Source organism: Coenobita brevimanus, chromosome 54 (assembly GCF_032717465.1).
Source record: "Coenobita brevimanus isolate Jiangsu-jjx chromosome 54, ASM3271746v2, whole genome shotgun sequence".
Classification (NCBI taxonomy): Eukaryota; Metazoa; Arthropoda; class Malacostraca; order Decapoda; family Coenobitidae; genus Coenobita; species Coenobita brevimanus.
In genome coordinates this window covers 27114886-27134768 of record NC_137007.1, presented here as the reverse complement: position 1 = coordinate 27134768, position 19883 = coordinate 27114886, and the positions used below count along the sequence as shown (strand labels likewise).

Below are 19883 nucleotides of genomic sequence, written 5' to 3'. Positions count from 1 at the left end.
CCTCAGACACTGTGTGCTGCCTCTTGCTGGCTGGGGATGGCAAAGGCATGAAAAAGGTTGAGATCTATGGCTGCACTTGCTTTTCCTGCTGCAGCCACATAACCTGCCTCCTCATAATGCATAGTGCCTCATAGTGTTGGGCAATGGACTCCCCTACACAGTCTGTGAGCTTGAGGCAGGAGGCAGTCACATCCAGCCTTGCTGCTAGAGACGGGCCCTGAGAACTTCTTTCTTCTTCTTCCTCCTCGACAGATGTCTCACCACGCTGCACGTCATCGGCTATTTCCTCCTTGGTCAGGTGGTGGTAGCCAGGCACACCGAAGTCTTGCTCCACCCGCTCTACCAGTTCCTCCTCCTGGATTTCTCCCTGTCCAGCCTGTGCCAACATTGCCACGATTTTTTTGGTCTCAAAGCCCTCAAACTCGTTACAACCAAGCACTGGATACTTGGGAGTCTTAAGCAGCTTGCACCATGCATTGTGGAGTGTTGCAAGAGGCACCATCTGCCATGCCTCAGTCCAGTTCAAAATGACATCCTTTATTGTGTACCACCTGAAGTTTTGCATCTTCTTCTTCCCCCAGGTGTCGACTTAACCTGCCGCTCCATCCCATCCTCTGTCACCACAAGGTACTGCAGGAGATATAAGTTCCTATAGTGCCTCTTGGCACTCTCTATGACACCCTGGTCCATGGGTTGGATTATAGATGTCGTATTAGGGGGAAGAAACAGGGTCTTGATGCGTCTCTCTTTGCTACACAACTTGGACAACGAAGGGTGAGCTGGAGCATTATCCAGCAGAACTGCTTTGACATCCTCTAGCTTGATCCCATACTTTGCCTGGTGCTGCCTTGCTGCAGGATCAAATGAACCATTGAACCACTCTTCTGTGATTCACTGGTTGAACCAGGCTGAAGGAGCTCCATGATACTCCACCAGTAGCTTCCTCATGATGTCCTTGAGGGCCCAAGGTTTGCAACTCTTCCCCACTACCATTGGTTTGAGTCTGTGAGAACCATCAGCATTAGCACAAGCCAGAATCGAGAGGTGCTTCTTCATTGTTTTGTGCCCTGGAGTGCTGCCAATGTCCTTTGTGGGCTGGGTATTTCTGGGCAGGACCTGTCTGAATAGCTCAGTCTCATCAGCATTGTAAATCTGAAACTCGCGCAGCCCTTTTTCTTCAGTTAGTTGACGCAGCTGCTCAACAAAGGGGTCCATGGCACTAGCATCAGCACTCAGAAGTTCCCCCGTGATGGTGTGGTTCACTATGCCGTGGCGCCTCCTGAATCGCCACAGCCATCCACTGCTGTACTTGAAATCAGAGATTCCAAGGTGAGCTGAAAACCGTTCTGCAGCATACTGAATGTCCAGGCCTCATACAGGAACACCCTCATCTCGTTCCTGCATATACCACTTGTACACCACGTCATCCAAGTTCTCGTGCTGGATTTTCCTTGACCATTAAACATCTTTCCCCTTTTTTCCACCTTCAGTTTTCTTCATTGCCTCCCTTACATGGTCCTTGCCCTTCAGAATGTCGTGAAGAGTTGATCTCTTCAGGTCATACTGCGCCATGAGTTGTGCTTGTGTGACTCCTCTTTCATGAGCCTCGATCACAGCTACTTTCTCAGCCAGGCTCAAGCTCTTATATTTCCCCTTACCAAAGGAAGTAGAAGGCACAGTTTATTCATGGAAGCAATCACGATGCTATAAACCAAGGTTGAGGGGCCACAAAGTTCACAAATACTGTAATAAATGAAGGATGGAGACCATTCAGAGGACATCCGTTACGGAGAGAGACATGGGCTGAACTGAACAGTGTGGCGTGGAGGCAATGTTTGGAGGGAATTCCCCACAAGGGGACCTTTGTTTGAACACCACGTCCGGACTCGTGTCACTTAAATCGTATTTCTATCCAAATTAAAATTATTTGTCTGGCGGTCAAAAAGATCCAATTATCCGATATCCAAGTTGTAGGGATCCGAATTAGAGAGGGTTTACTGTATAATAGTATTTATCAGGTCAGTGACTAACGTCACTCCTATATCTCCTGAGGCCTTCAACATTTCAGCAGTCAACCCAGACACACCTGATGCCTTCCTCGCCTGCATCCTGCCTATTGCCCCGCTCACAGTATCAGCATCAATCAAAGGTTGTGGGCCAAACCCTGGATTTGTAGGATCCAAACCTTCCCTGTCCCAGTCAAACTCCTCATTCAACAACCGGCTGTAATGCTCTCTCCATGCGTCTTTAATATCCCCATTATTCACCACAACCCTTCCTTCATTCTTCACACATTGCTCACCTATGCTATCCCTATTCTCCCTCCTCATTAGCTTATTCACATGCTAGCATATTGGAGCCTTTATAAATGAAATGAAATGAAATGAAATGATCCTCCTCAAATATTTCACATCCTCTCTCAATCCTACAGTGCGCTGTTTCTTCCCTCTGCCCTGCGCTGCCTGCCAGTATCTGTTGTCATATTATTTCCTTTCATATATCATTACTTTTCTTCCCATTAACTCTCAGTTTTCTTTTTGTGCAAAACTGCAAACTCTGAGAACTCATTTCTGTCACAAAAACAGTATTGTTAGCATATAAGCTCATATATGAGGTGGTATCCAAAATTTTCCGGACTAATGTTACAAGAAAACAAAAATTCATCGCAGCTCCTGTTGGCTGCCATCACCCTCGAAGTAGTTCCCTTGTGTGTTGATACACCGGTCCCAGCACGTCCTTCGTCATTCGAACGCTCCCTGAAAGTCCTTTTTAATGAGCCTGTTGAGCACCACCTTATGTTCCTTCTGGATGTCCACAGTGCCCTTTCAGCTTGATATTTATTTTGGGGAACAGAAAGAAGTCACAGGGGGCCTGGACAAGAAGGTTTCATCTTCTGAGGCGAGTTCAAGAAGCTCAGTGCAGACATCGAGGCATTATGGCATTTGGTCAGCCATCAGGAGTCTGGATACAAATTTGGCTGCAATATGGCACATGCCCAATTCTTCATTGAGAATCCTCTGACATGTCCCAAAATCAATTCCCACCTCCTCACATACATCGTATTCAGCGTTAATCCATGTGTACGAGCTGCTGAATTTTTGCAACATTCTGAGGAGTTGTGGTGGTTGAGGGCTCCCCCTGTGTGGTTGTCGTCGTCACCTGTTGTTCGACCAGCCTTGAACAGTGCATGCCACTGAAACACCTGTGTCCAACCAAGGAATTGCTCACCAAACACTTGTTGAATCATTGCCAGGGTCTTTGTTGCATTTTCCCTGAGATTCACACGAAATTTGATGTAAATTTGCTGTTCCATTTTATTTCTGTCCCGAAAATTGCCTGATGACATGTGCACAACAGCAAACAAATGAACGTCACTAACCCCCATGTTCGCCTAGGTCCGCGCCACATGGCACACTGACTCACAATGCATGTTAGTACTTCCACCTAGCAGCTCATCGTGCTACTACAACCCCTTTAGGTGTCATGATCCCAATCTGGAAAATTTTGGATAACGCCTTGTACCTGCTGTCCTCACTTTCAACTCTTTGTCTGTGGTATGGTTTAAATGAAATAAGGTTATTGTAAGTAAGATGTACCAACAAGGTTGCCTTAACCCATAAAGGACTATGATGATTGTAGAAGGTCTGTCTAAAACTGCCGAGCACTAAGCCAGCCCCTTTGATGATGTAAATGGTTTCTACCCAATCAGAACTAAGGGATGAGATGGTGGGAAGGAAGATCCCGCTCCTTCACCAGGTCTGTGGGAGGACCTCCCCCCCCCCAGCTACTCCCCATCTCCCTCTGGCTGATTGACTGATTGGATACAGCCAGCTGTGTCCCCTCCCACCCAAACTACTCACCAATACCACATCTACATTGTATGGGGGGGGGGTGTCTCATGCCCGGTCACCCCTTTTCCTCCACCTCCCTCCACCCCCCTTTTATATTGAATAACGCAGCAATTTCCCTGCTATGATTGCTTTGTGTGTGTATTTCCTCCTGTCATGCTACCCCTCACTTCACCTCCCCAGCAATGGGGATGTGCCTCATCCCCCCTTAGCCCCCACCAGAGATCCCTCACCTCTCCTCCACCTTCCCCCACCCCCCTTTACTCGTATATCACATGATGTGGCAATATCCCTGCTATGATCGATTTGTATTTCCTCCCACCATAATACCCCCCCCCACTACTTCCTCCACCTTGGAGGTGTGTCTCATCCCCCCTCACTCCCACCAGAGACCCCCACCCCACCTCCACCTCTCTCCCTCCCAATCCTTTGTCCTGAGTATGGTGCAGTAATTTCCCTGCCATGATCGGCCTGTGTCTGTGTACTCACCAACTTTTTTTTTTTTTTTTTTTTTTAACTCATGCTGACTCCTGTGCCTAGTTTCATCAATGGAAACATAGTTTACATTGATTTCATTCTTTAATGAAAATTAGTTTTTTTGCCAAATTTTTTTGAGTTTGGCAATTTTTATTTTTTTAACTCATGCTGACTCCTATGCCTAGTTTCATCAATAGAAACATATTTTGCATTGATTTCATTGATTTTTGGTAAGATTCTTTAGCAGAAATTAGGTTTCAGTAGATGTTTTCCTGTTTTCCCGCCTGCCATGAGGAGGGACTTATATAATCTTTGACAGGCAGTTTTGCAGTAACCATTAGGCCTCTGGGACTGAGATTGGCATTTTCAGGTGTGTAAATTCAAGCTTATCAAATATGTAAGAAAAAATTTTACTTTGGTAAAATTTGAAAAATTGACCCCAAATTGCGCCCGAGGTGAAACCGATAAGATTCGGTCTTTAGAGGTTATAGGCAAGGTGGGACATGCATAACACTAAATTGAAAGTGGCTAAGACAGTAAGTTGTTGGTTTTTCCCATAGTTGTTACTATACCAGTGACACCTGAACCTTTTCATTATAGTACACTACTGTTTTACTTATTTTGTACTTGTTTTGGTATATAAATTCTGCCATTAATCCTGGTAAGTTGTTAAATTATGGGGATAACGCAATTACCTTTACCAATTTTCAGACAGTTGCATGTTTAGTGATAGCACATGTAAAATATTTTATATAATGAAAGTGGACAGCTAACTCCACTGGTCCTGACTGACATTAATGTACAGTTTAATATTGTAATATGCAGTCATTAAATGTTTATGTCTGTCTCTTTCAGAAATTCCACTCTTCCATGTGCTCACTGCTAGAATCACCTTTGGCAATATCTTTGGTGTTGATGAACCTAAAGATTATGTGACAACTGTGAGTGAGGAAGAGAGACTATCTTGTGTAATTGATGAAGCTGTGTTTGATCCTCCAGCCAGTTATATTGTAGTTGGTAAGTTGATTGTGAAACATACTGTTGTTGTTTTTCCATTATATAGCATAAGATAGCTGGTTACCATGAACCTGAGATCTGCTGCATATGAGTGAAGTATGGCTAAATACTTGGTAACTACCATTCCATATATTTCTTTGTTATGCAGAAAGGTCATTCACAAGTACAGTGAATCAAGGTCCAACCTGAGACTCACACACATAGTGTACACTTCTTCCAACATATTTCTTTCTTCTTACTTCTTAACTTTCCTTCTTCCTTATTCTCCTTCATCCCTCCCTTCTCTTGTTTCACTGTCATAGTTTATCTCTCCATTTGCTCCACATAATCAGACAAACTCAGGGTGATTCCTACAGCACTTGTATAAGAAACTGTTTTGTTACCGGATGTATGTCATCTTGTATAGGTAATTGTGTTATGTTTCAGGATGCATGTCATTTCATAATGTATTGGAGTGCTAATGCTACTCATATTACAATAGGTCACTCAGACCAGCAGCACGTGCAACTGAGCCTAGAAGAGGATGATGCACTACTCCAGTATGCCATCCAGCAGTCACTGGTGGAAGCTGGGACTGAGCAGGATCAAGTAGACATTTGGGAAGCACTGCAGGCTGATCATCGACCAACATCACGCCATCAGGGGTCAGTATGCTGTAGTGCTATGCTGTTCATAGTATAATGGACTAGAAAATGTTCAGACAAGTACATTATATCCATGATATGATAAAGCACCACAAAGGATTCATATAAGATTGATGTTGTTTAACTTGCTCATTAACTTGAAGTGCAGGAGGTCTTCTTCAGCTGAATAAAATTTCCAGGCATTATCCATTAGAAAATCTGCAATGGGTGGAGGGGCAAGGGGAAAATACTCCCCATCCCTCAGTAGCTGAGTACTGTAGTGCCCCTAAAAAAGTTATTGCTCTTCAACAATCCATGTCATCTGTTTTGTTCAGGGCTCTGTTATAACCAGTTCTTATACCAGATTGTAAGTTCTGTTTATAAAGTTACAAAGTGAGCTGATGCCTCTGACTACAAGGTGTCTTGACTAAGGAGAATTAACTTTATGCATTATATATAAAAGAAAAAAAAGCTGGTTTGGAAAGCCCTTAACCCATTTTTCGGTCATTGTGAGTGAATTTGGAGTCACTCTGAGAGGAAGTGAGCTTATATGAACTACACCACTGGCCAGGCATTTTAAATGGTGGTGGGGAGAGCCATCCTAGAGTCATGGATCTGAAAAAGGGTACATATTTTCTTTCTTTATATCGTCTGTTAAAATTCTTCACAAGGCTTGGTAACTGTCCTCCCTGGATTATCTGCTCATATAACCTGTGCCAGGCTGATTCTTTGTAAGTTAGTTTACCTCCTTGAGGCATTGATTTGTATGGGGTCTGTCTAAAAAGAAACTGAACTTTTTAAATAGACCATTAACTAGCCAGTTTAGCATGATCATGATGGGAGGTCTGTATAGCAGTGACTTTGAGCTTTAGTCTAACACTAATTGCATCACACCACATCACTTAGCCATCGAGTTACACACATTTGAGCAAACATGTTTTAAGTACACGACGATTTGTTGCAAGTTGAACAATGAAGGATCTTGAAGAGCAACATATATGTGTGTGAAATTCTGTTTCAGATTGGGAAAAACTTTTATAGACTCTTTTCAGATGTTGCAACAGGCTTATGGGAAGGATTGTTTGAGCCATACATAATGTCACAAGTCGTTCCAGCGGTTCATATCAGGAAGAACATTCACAGAAGATGATCCGAAATCTGTATGGCCACCCATGTCAAGAGACAATGATCATATTGAGAAAGTGCATGCTGTGATTGGTGAAAATTGTTGCATGTCTGTGAAGCTTTCAAAGAAGCAGTCCTCTGTAAAAGTTTGTGTCACATGATTTTACCCGAAAAATTGAAAATGCATAATGTTGCCGCTAAAGTTGTGCTGCGCCTGCTGACAGATGAGCAAAAAAGAGAACCATGTCACAGTCAGTCAGGAGCTGTTTGATTGTTCAAATGCTGATAAAAACTACATGAAAAATTTCATAACAGATGATGAAACGTGGGTGTATGGCTATGATGTCAAAGCAAAAAGACAGTCATCGCAGTGGGTTAGAACGTCATCACCACAACCAGAAAAAAAAAAAAAAACACACACACACACACATTAGAGTAGCTTAGATGTGGAGGTGATGTTGTGTCTTTTTTTTTATTTTATTGGAAGGATATTGTTCCTCATGAGTTTGTTCCATGTGGTCAGACAGTAAAGAATTTTACTTGGACGTCCTGAAGCATTTGAGGGAGGCAGTGCATAGGAAAAGGCTTGAGGTGTGGACAAACAAAACCTAAATGCACCTGCACATGCATCGCTCCTTATTCATGACCTTTTTGCAAAGCGTGAGATGACTATCGTCCCCCAGCTGCCCTACTTTCCAGATTTGATCCATATATATATATATATATATATATATATTTTTTTTTTTCCTGTAGTCAAAATCCACTCAGGTAGCTGATTTCAGATGATAGAAGAGATAGATGAAACTTTACCAAGTGCACTAAACACAAGTTCACTCAGGCACATTTACCTTAGTGTTGACATGGCTTGCTGTGATTAGTGTTAGACTAAACTTCAAAGTTACTGCTACACAGCCCTCCTGTCATGATCATGATATGCTGGTAGTTGGTATGCTGCTTAAAAAGTTTGGTTTTCTTTTGGACAGACCTCATAATCAATATAAATTGTACTTTATATGAGGCTTGCAGCATAACCCATGCAGGCCTTCATTGTGCCTCATAAATGAGGTCTGCAGCTCGGCAAGGGTTAAGTGAGCCATGAGCACCCTATGCAGGTTCCCATGATGCATTCCTTGCACTTGTCAGTGTACAGGATCATGTCATTTCTCCTTAGTGAAGGTACAAAACTAGACACTGCTTCCAGTGTGAGTGAACTTGTTTGGTGCACCATGAGCGAGAAGGTTGTTCATAGCACTTGTCTTCAGATTTACTCATCATAAGGTAATGTAGTTGTGGGATGAGGATATAGAAACTGCAGTTAAGGAGAAAAGAAGGCTTTCCCGTGAATGGCAAAAGGGTTGGTAACAAAGAGGAGTACAGTCAGTCTTAAGTAATGCTGACTGTGTAGTCTGGACACTGACTGTGATACTCAGACACACATTACTCAGACAATATGTTTGCATGAATAATGTACCGTGTAATCTGATGACTTTCCAAAATTCTCACTTTTACCCCTCGTTGCCACGTTACCTCACATAAATTACCTCCTATCAGGCAAAACACTGAAAGAGACATAACTGTACTGAAATTAAGAACATGAATGGTATTAAAATAGCATTAACAAAATAAAAAAGGTAGAAACGACCATGACACGATGATTCAAGCTTTCTTACAGACGTTCGTTCTCAAGGAAAATAATTTTAGTACTAGATATATCTCAGATGATTAGCATTTGATTTTTGATCAAAAGATATTGGAGAACAAACGAAATTTACCTACCTAACGATATTGCAGAAAGCTGCCTGAATGTCCCTGATAGTGTGTTTACTGCCAATCTCGCCAACTAGACATGACGTCAGCACACCAAAACAAAGCCAAATGTATACATTTTAAAACCATAAAGAGCACTGGAAGCCTAAATGGATGTGTTGAACCCTAACTAGGGGGTTTTGCCCCCCAGACCCCACAGTGATGATAACCTACTTAACAGCTTGACTAAAATGTGCATTAAGTAAAACTTGCGCCAAAACAGTATTGTGCATTAAGAGCATTCCTTAATCACGGCACAGTCATCACACAACCATGCGATGGTGAAGGTAGGTGCAATCATAATCCAAATCTTTATATACATCACACATGAGGCATCCATTAAAATATGATACAGGTTAGGAAAACGGCACTTGGCAATTAAATTACATCATCATCATCATCCGGACCTCCTTTCCCACCCTAGGACAGGGTGAGGGGTAGGAACGTCCAGACAGACCAAGTTTCCCCAATACAGTGGGCCATGCTTCCTTTAACTCATCATTCAAGCCCCCGGAATCCTGGCTCTATATGATAAGCCAGAAAACTTTCATCGCATTCTGTAGTTTCGCATAAACGTATCTGATACAGTCAATCCAAACACTGTCAAGTTAAACAAGGGTACCAAATCTCTGATCATGCACTTCTCACAACATTCATCCAGCCAGCTCTGTCTCTTGTCAGTCCCCTGGCCACACCAACTTCCATACCTCCCTTCTTCTCACACTCATCCACAATATCCCTCCACCTTCTCCTTAGCCTACCTTGCCTCCTCCCTCCTTCATATTTGCTCAGATATACCTTTTCCACCACTCTATTGTTATCCATTCTCTCCACATGACCATATCATCACAGTACACTCTTTTCAATTCTGGCTTCCACAGACTTCCTCACTCCACATCTTCCACAAATCACATTATTTTGTATCCTGTCCACTCTCTGTACTCCATATACATTCCTCAGCAGTCCCGTCTCCACTGCTTTCACTCTTGACTTTTTATTTTCATGCCACACCATAGTCTTACATCCATAAGTTAAGGTCAGCACTAACACCCCTTCATGTAAGCCTCGTGCAGCTGCAACACTCAAGCCTCTGTTTCTTATCAAGACCTTCATAACACCAGCTACTTTCCTTCCTTGTCTCACTCTACTTTCCACTTCTTTTGCGCATTTTCCTCTCTTTACTATCACTATTCCCAGGTATTGGATCTCTCTCACCAACTCCAGTCTCTCTTCATTCACTGTTACATCACACTGGGAGTCATCGTCTCTGTTGATTACCATCACTTTACTCTTTTCTACATTTACTTTCAAGGCACGACACTCACAGACATCAGCAAAGCCTGCACTAGCCTACCAAGTTCTTGTCCAGTATTTGTAAGTAGCACTGCATCAGCATACAACAAATTTGGGATATTCCGTCCATCACCATTCATTACTGATGCCATTACTCGTGTTTGTACTTCTCTCATAACTCCATCCATATATATATTGAACAGCCATGGGGACATGACACAACCTTGTTGCATACCCACACTGATTGTGAACCATTGACTTACAGTAGATGCCTATTTATCCTTAAACATGCCTCAGTACCATCATAAAAATTCTTGACAGCACCTAGCAGGTTACCATCTACAACATACATGCACATAACGTTCCACAATCCTTCTGTGCCTACGTTGTTATATGCTTTTTTCCAGATCCATAAATGCCATAAACACCTTATAGTCCTTTTCACAAGCCTTCTCCACTATCTGCCTCACTGCAAATACAGTAAAAGTTGTCTAATCCAGCCACCAATAATCCGAAAATCCCAGTACTCCGAATTTGTCAAGGCAAAAATTTTTGAAATTTTCTGGTCTTTTTTTAAAATTTTCTGGGTTTTATCTAAGGATATATCTGGCTTGAACTTGCTCTTGGCCTTGGATGTACCCGCCTGCATGTGTTAAGCATGAAGTCAGCTTGAGATGTAACTGCCAGTTAAGAATGATGGGTGGGGTGGGAGGTTGGGTAGGGGTATGGAGGAGGGTCGGTAGCTGGGGTTGAGGCAGGTGGAGCTCATTTTGTCCCCCCCTCCCCTCTTCCCTGGGTATGCAGGGGAGGAAGGGGGCACCCATGGGCAGAAATTAGTGATTGTGAGTGTACATATGTGTGACATATTCGGAGGTCCCTTCCAATAGTCCGAGAAAACCAATAGTCCGAAAGACCCTTGGTCCCCTGCCATTTGGATTTCAGGACTTTTACTGTATTTGATCCACACAACCTCTGCCTTTCCTAAAGCCATCCTGTTCATCACTCACTAAGACTTCTGATATCTCTCTTACGTTCTCTATAATAATTCTTCTATATACCTTCCCTGCCACACTCAATAAACTTATGCCATGATTATTCTTGCACTCACTTTGCCCACCTTTATTTTTGTACAGGTGTACAATCACAGCCTTTTTCCACTCCTCTGGCACAACTTCATTCATCCATGCCTTCGTACATATCTCCAATGAGCACTTCATTCTGCTGTCTCCACTACACTTAATCATCTCTTCATACACCTCATCAGTACCAGCTGCTTTCCTATTTTTCAGCTGCTTCATAGTGTTCTTCATCTGTGCGAGTGTCATGCTTCTTGGCATTGCATTCCTTCTCTGCACATCCCTCAAACTAATCATGTTTACAGTGGCTCTGCTCTCTCTGTTCCCATCAGGCTTTCAAAATAATCTTTCTATAAAGTCCTTACTGCATCCGCATGGGTTAATAATCTACCACTTTCATCCATCACACTTTCACATTTCTTTCTGCTGTCACTTCTACATTTCCGCACCTTTTTCCAGAATAACATCCTGTTTTTAGAGTAATTTGCATTCATTTTTTCTCCTCGAGCATCATTTACCTCCTTCATTTTCCTCTTCACTAGTCTGTTTATGTGCTTCTTACTCTCAGTGTATTCAGTTGTTTTTTCAATTGAACCCCTGTTCTGTAACCACTCTGGCCACTTCTTCCTCTCTTCCTCCACTGCTCTCTTAACCTCTTCATCTCACCATGCAGTACCTTTCTTCTTTGTTGTTACTCTTGCCACACCACACACGACTTTAACATTCCTAACCAAGCAATCCCTATGTGCATTCCACAGGCTGTCCAGATCCATTTCATTCTAATTCACTGATTCCAACTCCTCCCATACTGTAGACCTGTATTCATCTGCCGTTTCTTTGATCCTCAGCTTTTCGACTTTCAGTCTCTCTCCTGGCTGCTCCTCTCTCTCCTGGTCCACCTCACTCCTCTCAGCTTGGTCTTGCATGCCACAGTCATATGATCTGACAGACCTCCACATCGTCCTCTCCTGGCCCTCGTATCAGCAACCTTTCCCAGTATCAACCTCTCTACGAGCATGTAATCAATCAGGCTTCTTTCAGCACAATCCCTGTTCCCTCCATGCCATGCATATTTATGTGCATCTTTGTGTTTGAAATACGAGTTATAAATACACAGACTCCTTTCCTGACACATATCCTTCAGTCACTTCCCGTTATCTTTTCTCTGGGTACTCTATTACAACCCATTATGTCATCCTCAGCACCAGTGCCTACTCTTCCATTCGTATCATCCATTACGATCACTTTATAGCTCCTGGGCATTTCTCCCACTGCTTCATCCAGCTCAACCCAAAACCTGTCTTTCTCGCTCTCACTCCTGTCATCACATGGTGCATACACTACAATCACTGATACTTTCATTTACTCAGACTTGAACTTGACATACATACATCTCAAGCTGATATATTTGTAATCTCTGATTTCACTTAGCCACACCTCATTCATCAACAAAGCAACTCTTCCTTGCATCATCCTTCCATTCGTGCCTGATCTGACACATTTCACACCCTCCCACTCTTCCACTTCATACCCTTTCATCTTTGTTTCACACAGTGCCATCACAGCATGTCTCGCACTCTTGGACACATTCACCACTTCCACTCTCTTGCTTTGATTCACACCTCTCACAGTCTACATGGTCATGCAAATCTTCCCATTTGCTTGGGGCCCTGGGCAGGTATTGGGCCCACTGAGGCTCTCCAAAACATTTGCCTTGATTAAATGATTTTAGAGTGGGGAATCTGGAGGACACTTAACCCGGCCAAAAACCCTGTTTATATGGTTACCACCGAGCATAGTAAATGGTTTCCTGGACACAGGAAGCCATTTGGCTTGTCACTCAGTGTAGAAACCAGGCATCCCTACACTGAGTGAGTGATATGAAAGGCTCAGTATGACGTATGATAATGGAACCCCCTATTTATGAATATTTTTTAAAAACATAAAAAAAAAAAAAACTATACACTAATATATAAAAAATAACAAAGGATCTTGTCAACACTTCATTCCAACAGGAAATCTGGAAATACTGTGTCACAGTCATACATAATAACGGAAGTTAGGCTGGGTACTGTGTGATGTTGATGCCTAGCTTCTCAGCACTTTCCCCCCAGTCTCCACCCCCATTGTTGTTGTTGTCATTGTTGAGATGTTGCTGCTCCAGCATTTCCTTCTTCAGCATCTAAGTCAAGGGCTGAAACAACAGAGTTGACCTCATCATCTGATGCAGCAGCAGCATTAGGGTGTGAGTTACTGGAGGTGGAAGTACCCAGATGTAAGTCGGCCAATCACGGCAAGTCTGGCCGGTGACATCACTGCATGCAACTTTCAAATTACAGTACGTCACCCGGCCCGCTGACACCTCGTGCGTGAGCTCAAGATTTTCTCTGATTTAAGTATGACCTGTTGCATTAATGCTTACCGTGCAGGTACAAAAATGTGTTACTCTACCATATGTTACTCAAGGCTTGACTGTACTTGGCTCCCAAGCGTGGAGCTGTAAAAGAGGTATACAGGGCAAAAGCTGAGTCTCAGAGACATTTGCTGGATAGCCTAAATAGTGTTGAAAGGAAGAATATTTAAAGTGGCAATGAAGATGAAGAGGGAAGACAGGGATATCATAGATGAACTGTGTGTGAAGAAAGGTGATGGAAAGGTAGTGGTGAACAGTGAGGATATTAAAGGTGCCTGATGAGAGCATTATTTACCAGTTGCAGATTTAGGAGTTTAACTGGAACAGGGAAGGTTTGGAATCAGCATATCCAGTGTTTGACCCTTGATGTTTGATTGATGCTGCTACTGTGAACAGGGCAATAGGCGGGATGCAGGTGGGGAAGGCAGCAGGTGTGTCTGGGTTGACTGCTGAAATGCTGAAGGCCTAAGGAGATGTAGGAGTGGGGTTGGTTACTGATTTGATAGGTAGACGCTACACTATTATACCTAGTCTTCTGGATAGTAACAGGACCTGCCAGTTGGACAAGTTGATATACTGTATTTGTCAGACTTGCAGTAACAGAGAGAGACTCTGCATCCGTATGACCTAGTGTTTAATATACAGCATAGGCATCATATCTTTACACTGCCAATATAAGCACACTGGCCTATCTTATCCATTGTAATTACATGGTATATTTACACACATATGCATGCCACAGCTACATCAATCCTTAAACACTTAAATGCCACCACGCACATGATGACGCGACTTATGTAGTGAGGGCCTATGAGGTTTTATGCCTTCTTGGGCACAGTATGTGACTACTGACGTTACTGTTACCTACAGCAATGACACACTCTTAGCCACTTCAGCTCACGTACTCTGTGCATTGACACACCAACTTCCATCTCCAGACTAACTTCTGCCCCAACTTTTCTGTGGTGGAAGCACTTTTCCTCATGATAGATGACAAACACGTTCGAGTTTGACCCCCCTGTCACGTATCAAAAAACTCCTCTCACCATGTGTTTATCCATTGCCATCCTGTGCCTTAATCAACTGTAAAACATGTGTATATTCCTTGCCAACTGCACCTTAATCAGCAGTAAATATAACTCTCAGTTAATCATCAATGATCTGTGCAAAACATCTCAATCCTTGACCAACAAAGCATACAACTACAGTACAACAACAACTATATATGAGTGTTTGTTCCAGATGATTGGTTGAAGAGTGTCATTGTAAATATGTACAAGGAGAAGGGCGATGCCCTGGAGAGAGGAAATTATAGAGGCTTAAAACTTTGGCACAGATCATGAAGGTAATGGGGAGAGTTATAGAAGGTATGATTAAAGAAAGACTGTTTATTGATGAGCTGCAGTTTGGGTTTATGTGAGGCAAAGGGACCACTGATACCATACTCACTGTTTGACAGCTTCATGAAAAATATGTAGGAAAGGAAAGGGATCTGTACTTTGTTTTTGTTGATTTGGAGAAGGCCTTTGACAGAGTCCCTAGGGAGGTGGTAAGATATGCAATGAGAAAGCTTGGCATTGAGGAGTAGCTGGTTAGAGTGGTTATGGCTATGTATGTCGGTGCTCAAACCTAGGTAAGAGTGAATGGAGATTTGGATGATAAGTTATACATGAATGCTGGTGTGCATCAGGGGTCAGTCTTGATCCCCTTGTTGTTTATCATGGTGCTTGAAACTTGCTCACATAACTTCGGAAATGGATTCCCGTGGAAGATGTTATATGTCAATGAATTGGTGTTGATTGGAGAAAATGAAAGGGAGACATAGGAAAGATTTAGGAAGTGGAGAGATGGTATAGGGTACAAGGGCTTGAGAGTAAATGCAGATATAACAAGGGTGACGGGATCCAGGGCTGGCGGCGGTACTGTCAAAGAAGAGGGAGAGTGACCATGTGCGGTTTGCCACAATGCTGTGGAATGTAATTCCATCTTGTGCAGTGTTGGTGATAAGTGGGTACATGAAAGGTGTAGTGGTATTAGGGGTAGACTACAAGATAATGCTAATTTCATGTGTGCAGTGTGTCAGGGAGAGTATGTGGAAATTGTTAGGTGTGAAAGGAATGGTCTCACTGGTGAGTCTCTCGAGTGTGTGGAAGAGTTTTGTTACTTGAGAGACATGTTATATGGGGGAGGTGGGACTGGAGCTAGCTCTGTGGCTAGAGTGAGGAGTGGGTGGAAGAAGTTCAGGGAGCTGTTTCCTCTCCTTACATTGAGAGGGCTATCCCTCCATGCTAAGGGATCCTTGAATACAGCATGTGTAATGCTGTGTGGTAGTGAGACCTGGGCAGTAAAGGAAGAGAATATTCGCAAGCTCAGACGTACAGAAATGACAGTGATTAGGTGGACATGCAGTGCATTCTTGAATGTGAGGCCTGGCGGGAGGGTGCTAGGTTAATGATGGGAAAGTTAAGAGGAAGGATGGAACTGAGTGTAGATGCTGTGATGAGAGGTAGATTGAGATGGTGTGAGCATGTTGAGAGGATGGGGGATGACAGTTGGGTGCTGCAAGTGAGAAGTGTTAAAGTTGGGAGTAGGCTTGCAAGAGGCAGACCAAAAAAGACCTGGGACAAGGTCAGCATTTGACTCAGAGAGAAGGTACTGAATAGGGGGGCTGCCAGAGATCGAGCAGCATGGAGAGCCACCATTAGTGACCAAGGCTGACGCATGGAAGCATGTTGGCGCCCTTATTAACAAAACGAAACAAATGAAGAATGAGGTTTTGACTGTACTAAAATGGAAGGTTATAGAATAAAATCTTCCCATTTGCTGGCTTGAGTTTAGTGACTGAGTAGCCAAGCATCCCATTTCATGCATAGATTAGGCTACCTTATTACCTAATTGTTGTGGTGGAAAAAAACCGACCTAATTGATGCTGAATGAAAGCATCAGCCAGTTGCCTGACAGTACATTATTGTGAATCTGTCCACTTTAATAATGTCCTGTATGTGAAACTGATGTGCCATGTAAATCTTTTGTATTTACTTTAATTCTGCTGTACCCAAGTTGTCTGAGTGAGAGAGAGAGAGATGGAGGGGAGGGGTAGGATGGCTGTATAAGGTACTACTAAGCCCTTTGATTATATGAGGCAGAGTGGGAAGGAAGATAGCTGAAGAGGCTAGACAGCCAAAGAAGACCCCAAACCATTTTAGCCAGCAAGTGGAGGGTTTTATTCTAAAATCCATTCATTTACCAGTCTTTTCAAGTTTAGTGCCAGAATAACAGAATCCCACCTTGAAGATACTCTGTACTGTATTATGATTGCCACACCAACATATGGAAGTAAAACTTGGACCTCAGTCAAGAATGAAAGGAATGGAAATGAGCTGTTTGAGCAGAGCCTGTGGAGTTATGTGGAGAGACAAGACAGAAACATGGGGAAGTTTGGGATTGTTGTGTTGGTGTGGATGTACAGGGAGGAAGTGTTAGAAGTACCCTGAAATAGATTAGCCATATGGATTGGATAGAGAATGAGTATTTGACTAGGGGCATGAATGTGAGGAAGTTGATGGCATAGACTGAGTGTGGGAGATTGATGATGAGGTGGATGGATGGATGGAGTGGAGAGGTACTGTATATGACAGAAAATGGTGCGAGGTATCTTTCCATCCCACTGTCCATTTAATAGCAGAGTTTTATGGAGGCTTTTTTTTTTTTTTTTTTTTTTTTTTTTTTTAAATGCAATTTTGTCATCTGGCATTTGGCTGCAAATAGTTAAATACAGTAGATGGTGAACACTTCAGGTATAGCCATTTTAGGATGAGTCTGCCTGATCTCTGAAATGCCAGTGTTGTCACAGAGAGGCATAACCTCTCCTCCTTTTGGGTGTCCATGTTGAGTGAGGGGAAAAAATACATATTTGGCCATGGAGACACTCTGTATTCCCTCAAGTTTTTTTATTAATTTTTTTTCAGATGGTTAAAGAAGGCACCTAATTTTATTCAGTGTAAATGAAAACATTAGTCATAGAATAAGCCATATACTGTAAGTACTTTGTTTTTCAGATCCAACCCCAAGCCTGCTTCACGACCTAACACCCCAGCACATTTGGGACTACAGTCAGTGGAAGACACACAGTTGCAGAGGTGAGATGCTGTACCTGGTTGCTGTATACTGTACAAGTTTCCATATATTGTACTGTTCTTATCAGTTAATTTGTAAGACCAGATTTTTATAAAATCTTGGGATTATAGAAGTAACATTTTTGAATGATAAATCATTATAGGGCATACTTTCATAGTACAGTCCAAACTCGTTATATTATTGATTGCTTTATGGTCATCCACTTATGTGATCATTAAGAAGTTACATCCTTTCCACGTGTAGCAGTCACAAATCTTTGCCTGTACAATCCAAGAAATCCCTGTATGATGCTCCCATGCATCCACATGGTGACATGAAAGCTGACACTCATGCATTTTGAGATGGCCACCCAGTGTTTATGTGTGCAGAACCACATTCTGAGTCAGCTGCGCACACTCCCTTCTTTCTGCCATCTTTTGAATTCCCTGTACCTCTTGCCTGCTCAGTCACATGTCTCACTGCGGTGGTAGTGTCTTTCCTTGCATTGTGTTACATCGCCGTCCTGCATGTGCATAGCCATCAGACTGCCATCACTGTCATAATATTGCAGAGCAAGTGTGTAACTAGAAGAGTTCTTTGTGATTTATAGTGGGATGTGTACAAGTTATTTGTGAATTACAGTACCTTTACACATAGAAATCATGTTTGGTAAAGTTTCAGGCCTTAATGGCAAACGTAGAAGAAGGGAAGACTCAGAGGGTAAGGTGAAGCCTTTCCCTCAAAGTTAAGTTGGATGTAATGAAGCAGCATAAGGTTGGACAAGGGGTCGGTAGGATCATTGAAGCCCTTAAGCTGCTCCAGTTAGCTGTCAGTACACTATAAAAAAGTCTGAAGCAGTCCTTGCAGCTGGGGAACAGGTGTTCTTCCTAACTGCAAAGCGACTGACAAGGATCAGGAACCCTTTCATGGAGGAGACAGAGCGGCTACTCACATTCTGGATGAAGGACCAGAATCAGTGGAAGTTTTTTTTTTTTTAAGGCAAGAAAGAAGGAACCAAAGGCCAGGAGCCCACAAACCATTCCTTCCAAGAAAAAACAAAAACAAAACAAAAGAGAGCCAAATTGAAGATTCGTTCATTTCGAGATGCCTGGGCACATTGCATGTGAAAGACTGATCATAGGAAGTAGGAAATACAGACAGAGGGAGACAGTTCCAGAGTTGACCTGTTGCCTAAATGGAGGACTGGGAGTAACGATTAACTCTTGCATTAGAGAGTTGGACAGAAAAGGGATGGGAGTTGTTGCTAGATTGGTGCTTGTAGAGGTGGATGGATGCAAGCAGACAGTTCAGAGGAGCAGTGACCATTGAAGTAGCGATAGAAAAAGAGATAAAGATGCAACACTGTGGTGAAGAGACAGAGGTTGAAGGAAGCCAGTAAGAGGAGGAGAGTTGATGAGACGAATAGCCTTTGACTCCACACTATTGAGAAGAGCTGTATGTGGGGAGCCTCCCCACACATGAGAGTTGTACTCTAAATGGGCGAATAAAACCCATGTATAAAGTCAACAACTGTGCCGTGGTAAAGAAGGTAGGGAGTCAGCTTAGCACACCTAATCTCTTGGAAGTAGATTTTACAAGAGATGCAATATGATCTTTCCCCCGAGTGAATGAAACCCCAAGCATGTTAAAGGATGATGCAGTTTTACGCTGAATAAACATTAGTGGCTACTCCTGAGGAAGATTGTGTCGGGTTGATAGATGTAAAAACTGAGGCTTTGATGCATTAAAAACAACAAGATTATTTTTATCCCAGTCAGAGATGTGAGCCAAGTCAGACAGTAGGTGTGCCATAGCCTCATCCCTTGTTTGTTGAAGTAACTGCTGAGATGGATGTTGCGGGAACCGAATGGAAAGGTGAAGGGTGGAATCACCAGCGTACGAGTGGATAGGGTTAGATGTACAGCTTAGAAGGTCATTGATGAATAAAAGGAAGAGAGTTGGTGATAGGATAGTACCCTGAGGAACACCATTGTTGATAGATCTAGGAGAAGAACGATGGCCGTCTACAACAGCGGCTGTAGAACGACAAGAAAGGAAGCTATAGATGAAGGCACAGATAGAAGGATAG

The 19883-nt window shown here is 42.9% G+C and overlaps 1 protein-coding gene across 1 annotated transcript in view; it reads left to right on the top strand.

Annotated features, from left to right (window-relative positions):
- LOC145401061 (ankyrin repeat domain-containing protein 13D) overlaps window positions 1-19883 on the top strand; it is a gene marked incomplete at its 5' end in the record, with an annotated part of 398667 nt that overhangs the window by 367874 nt on the left and 10910 nt on the right. The window contains 3 exons of the mRNA XM_080273433.1: window positions 5181-5342; window positions 5824-5986; window positions 17737-17817. Of these exons, the coding sequence (XP_080129559.1) occupies window positions 5181-5342; window positions 5824-5986; window positions 17737-17817 (406 nt within the window). The remainder of the gene's footprint in view (window positions 1-5180; window positions 5343-5823; window positions 5987-17736; window positions 17818-19883) is intronic.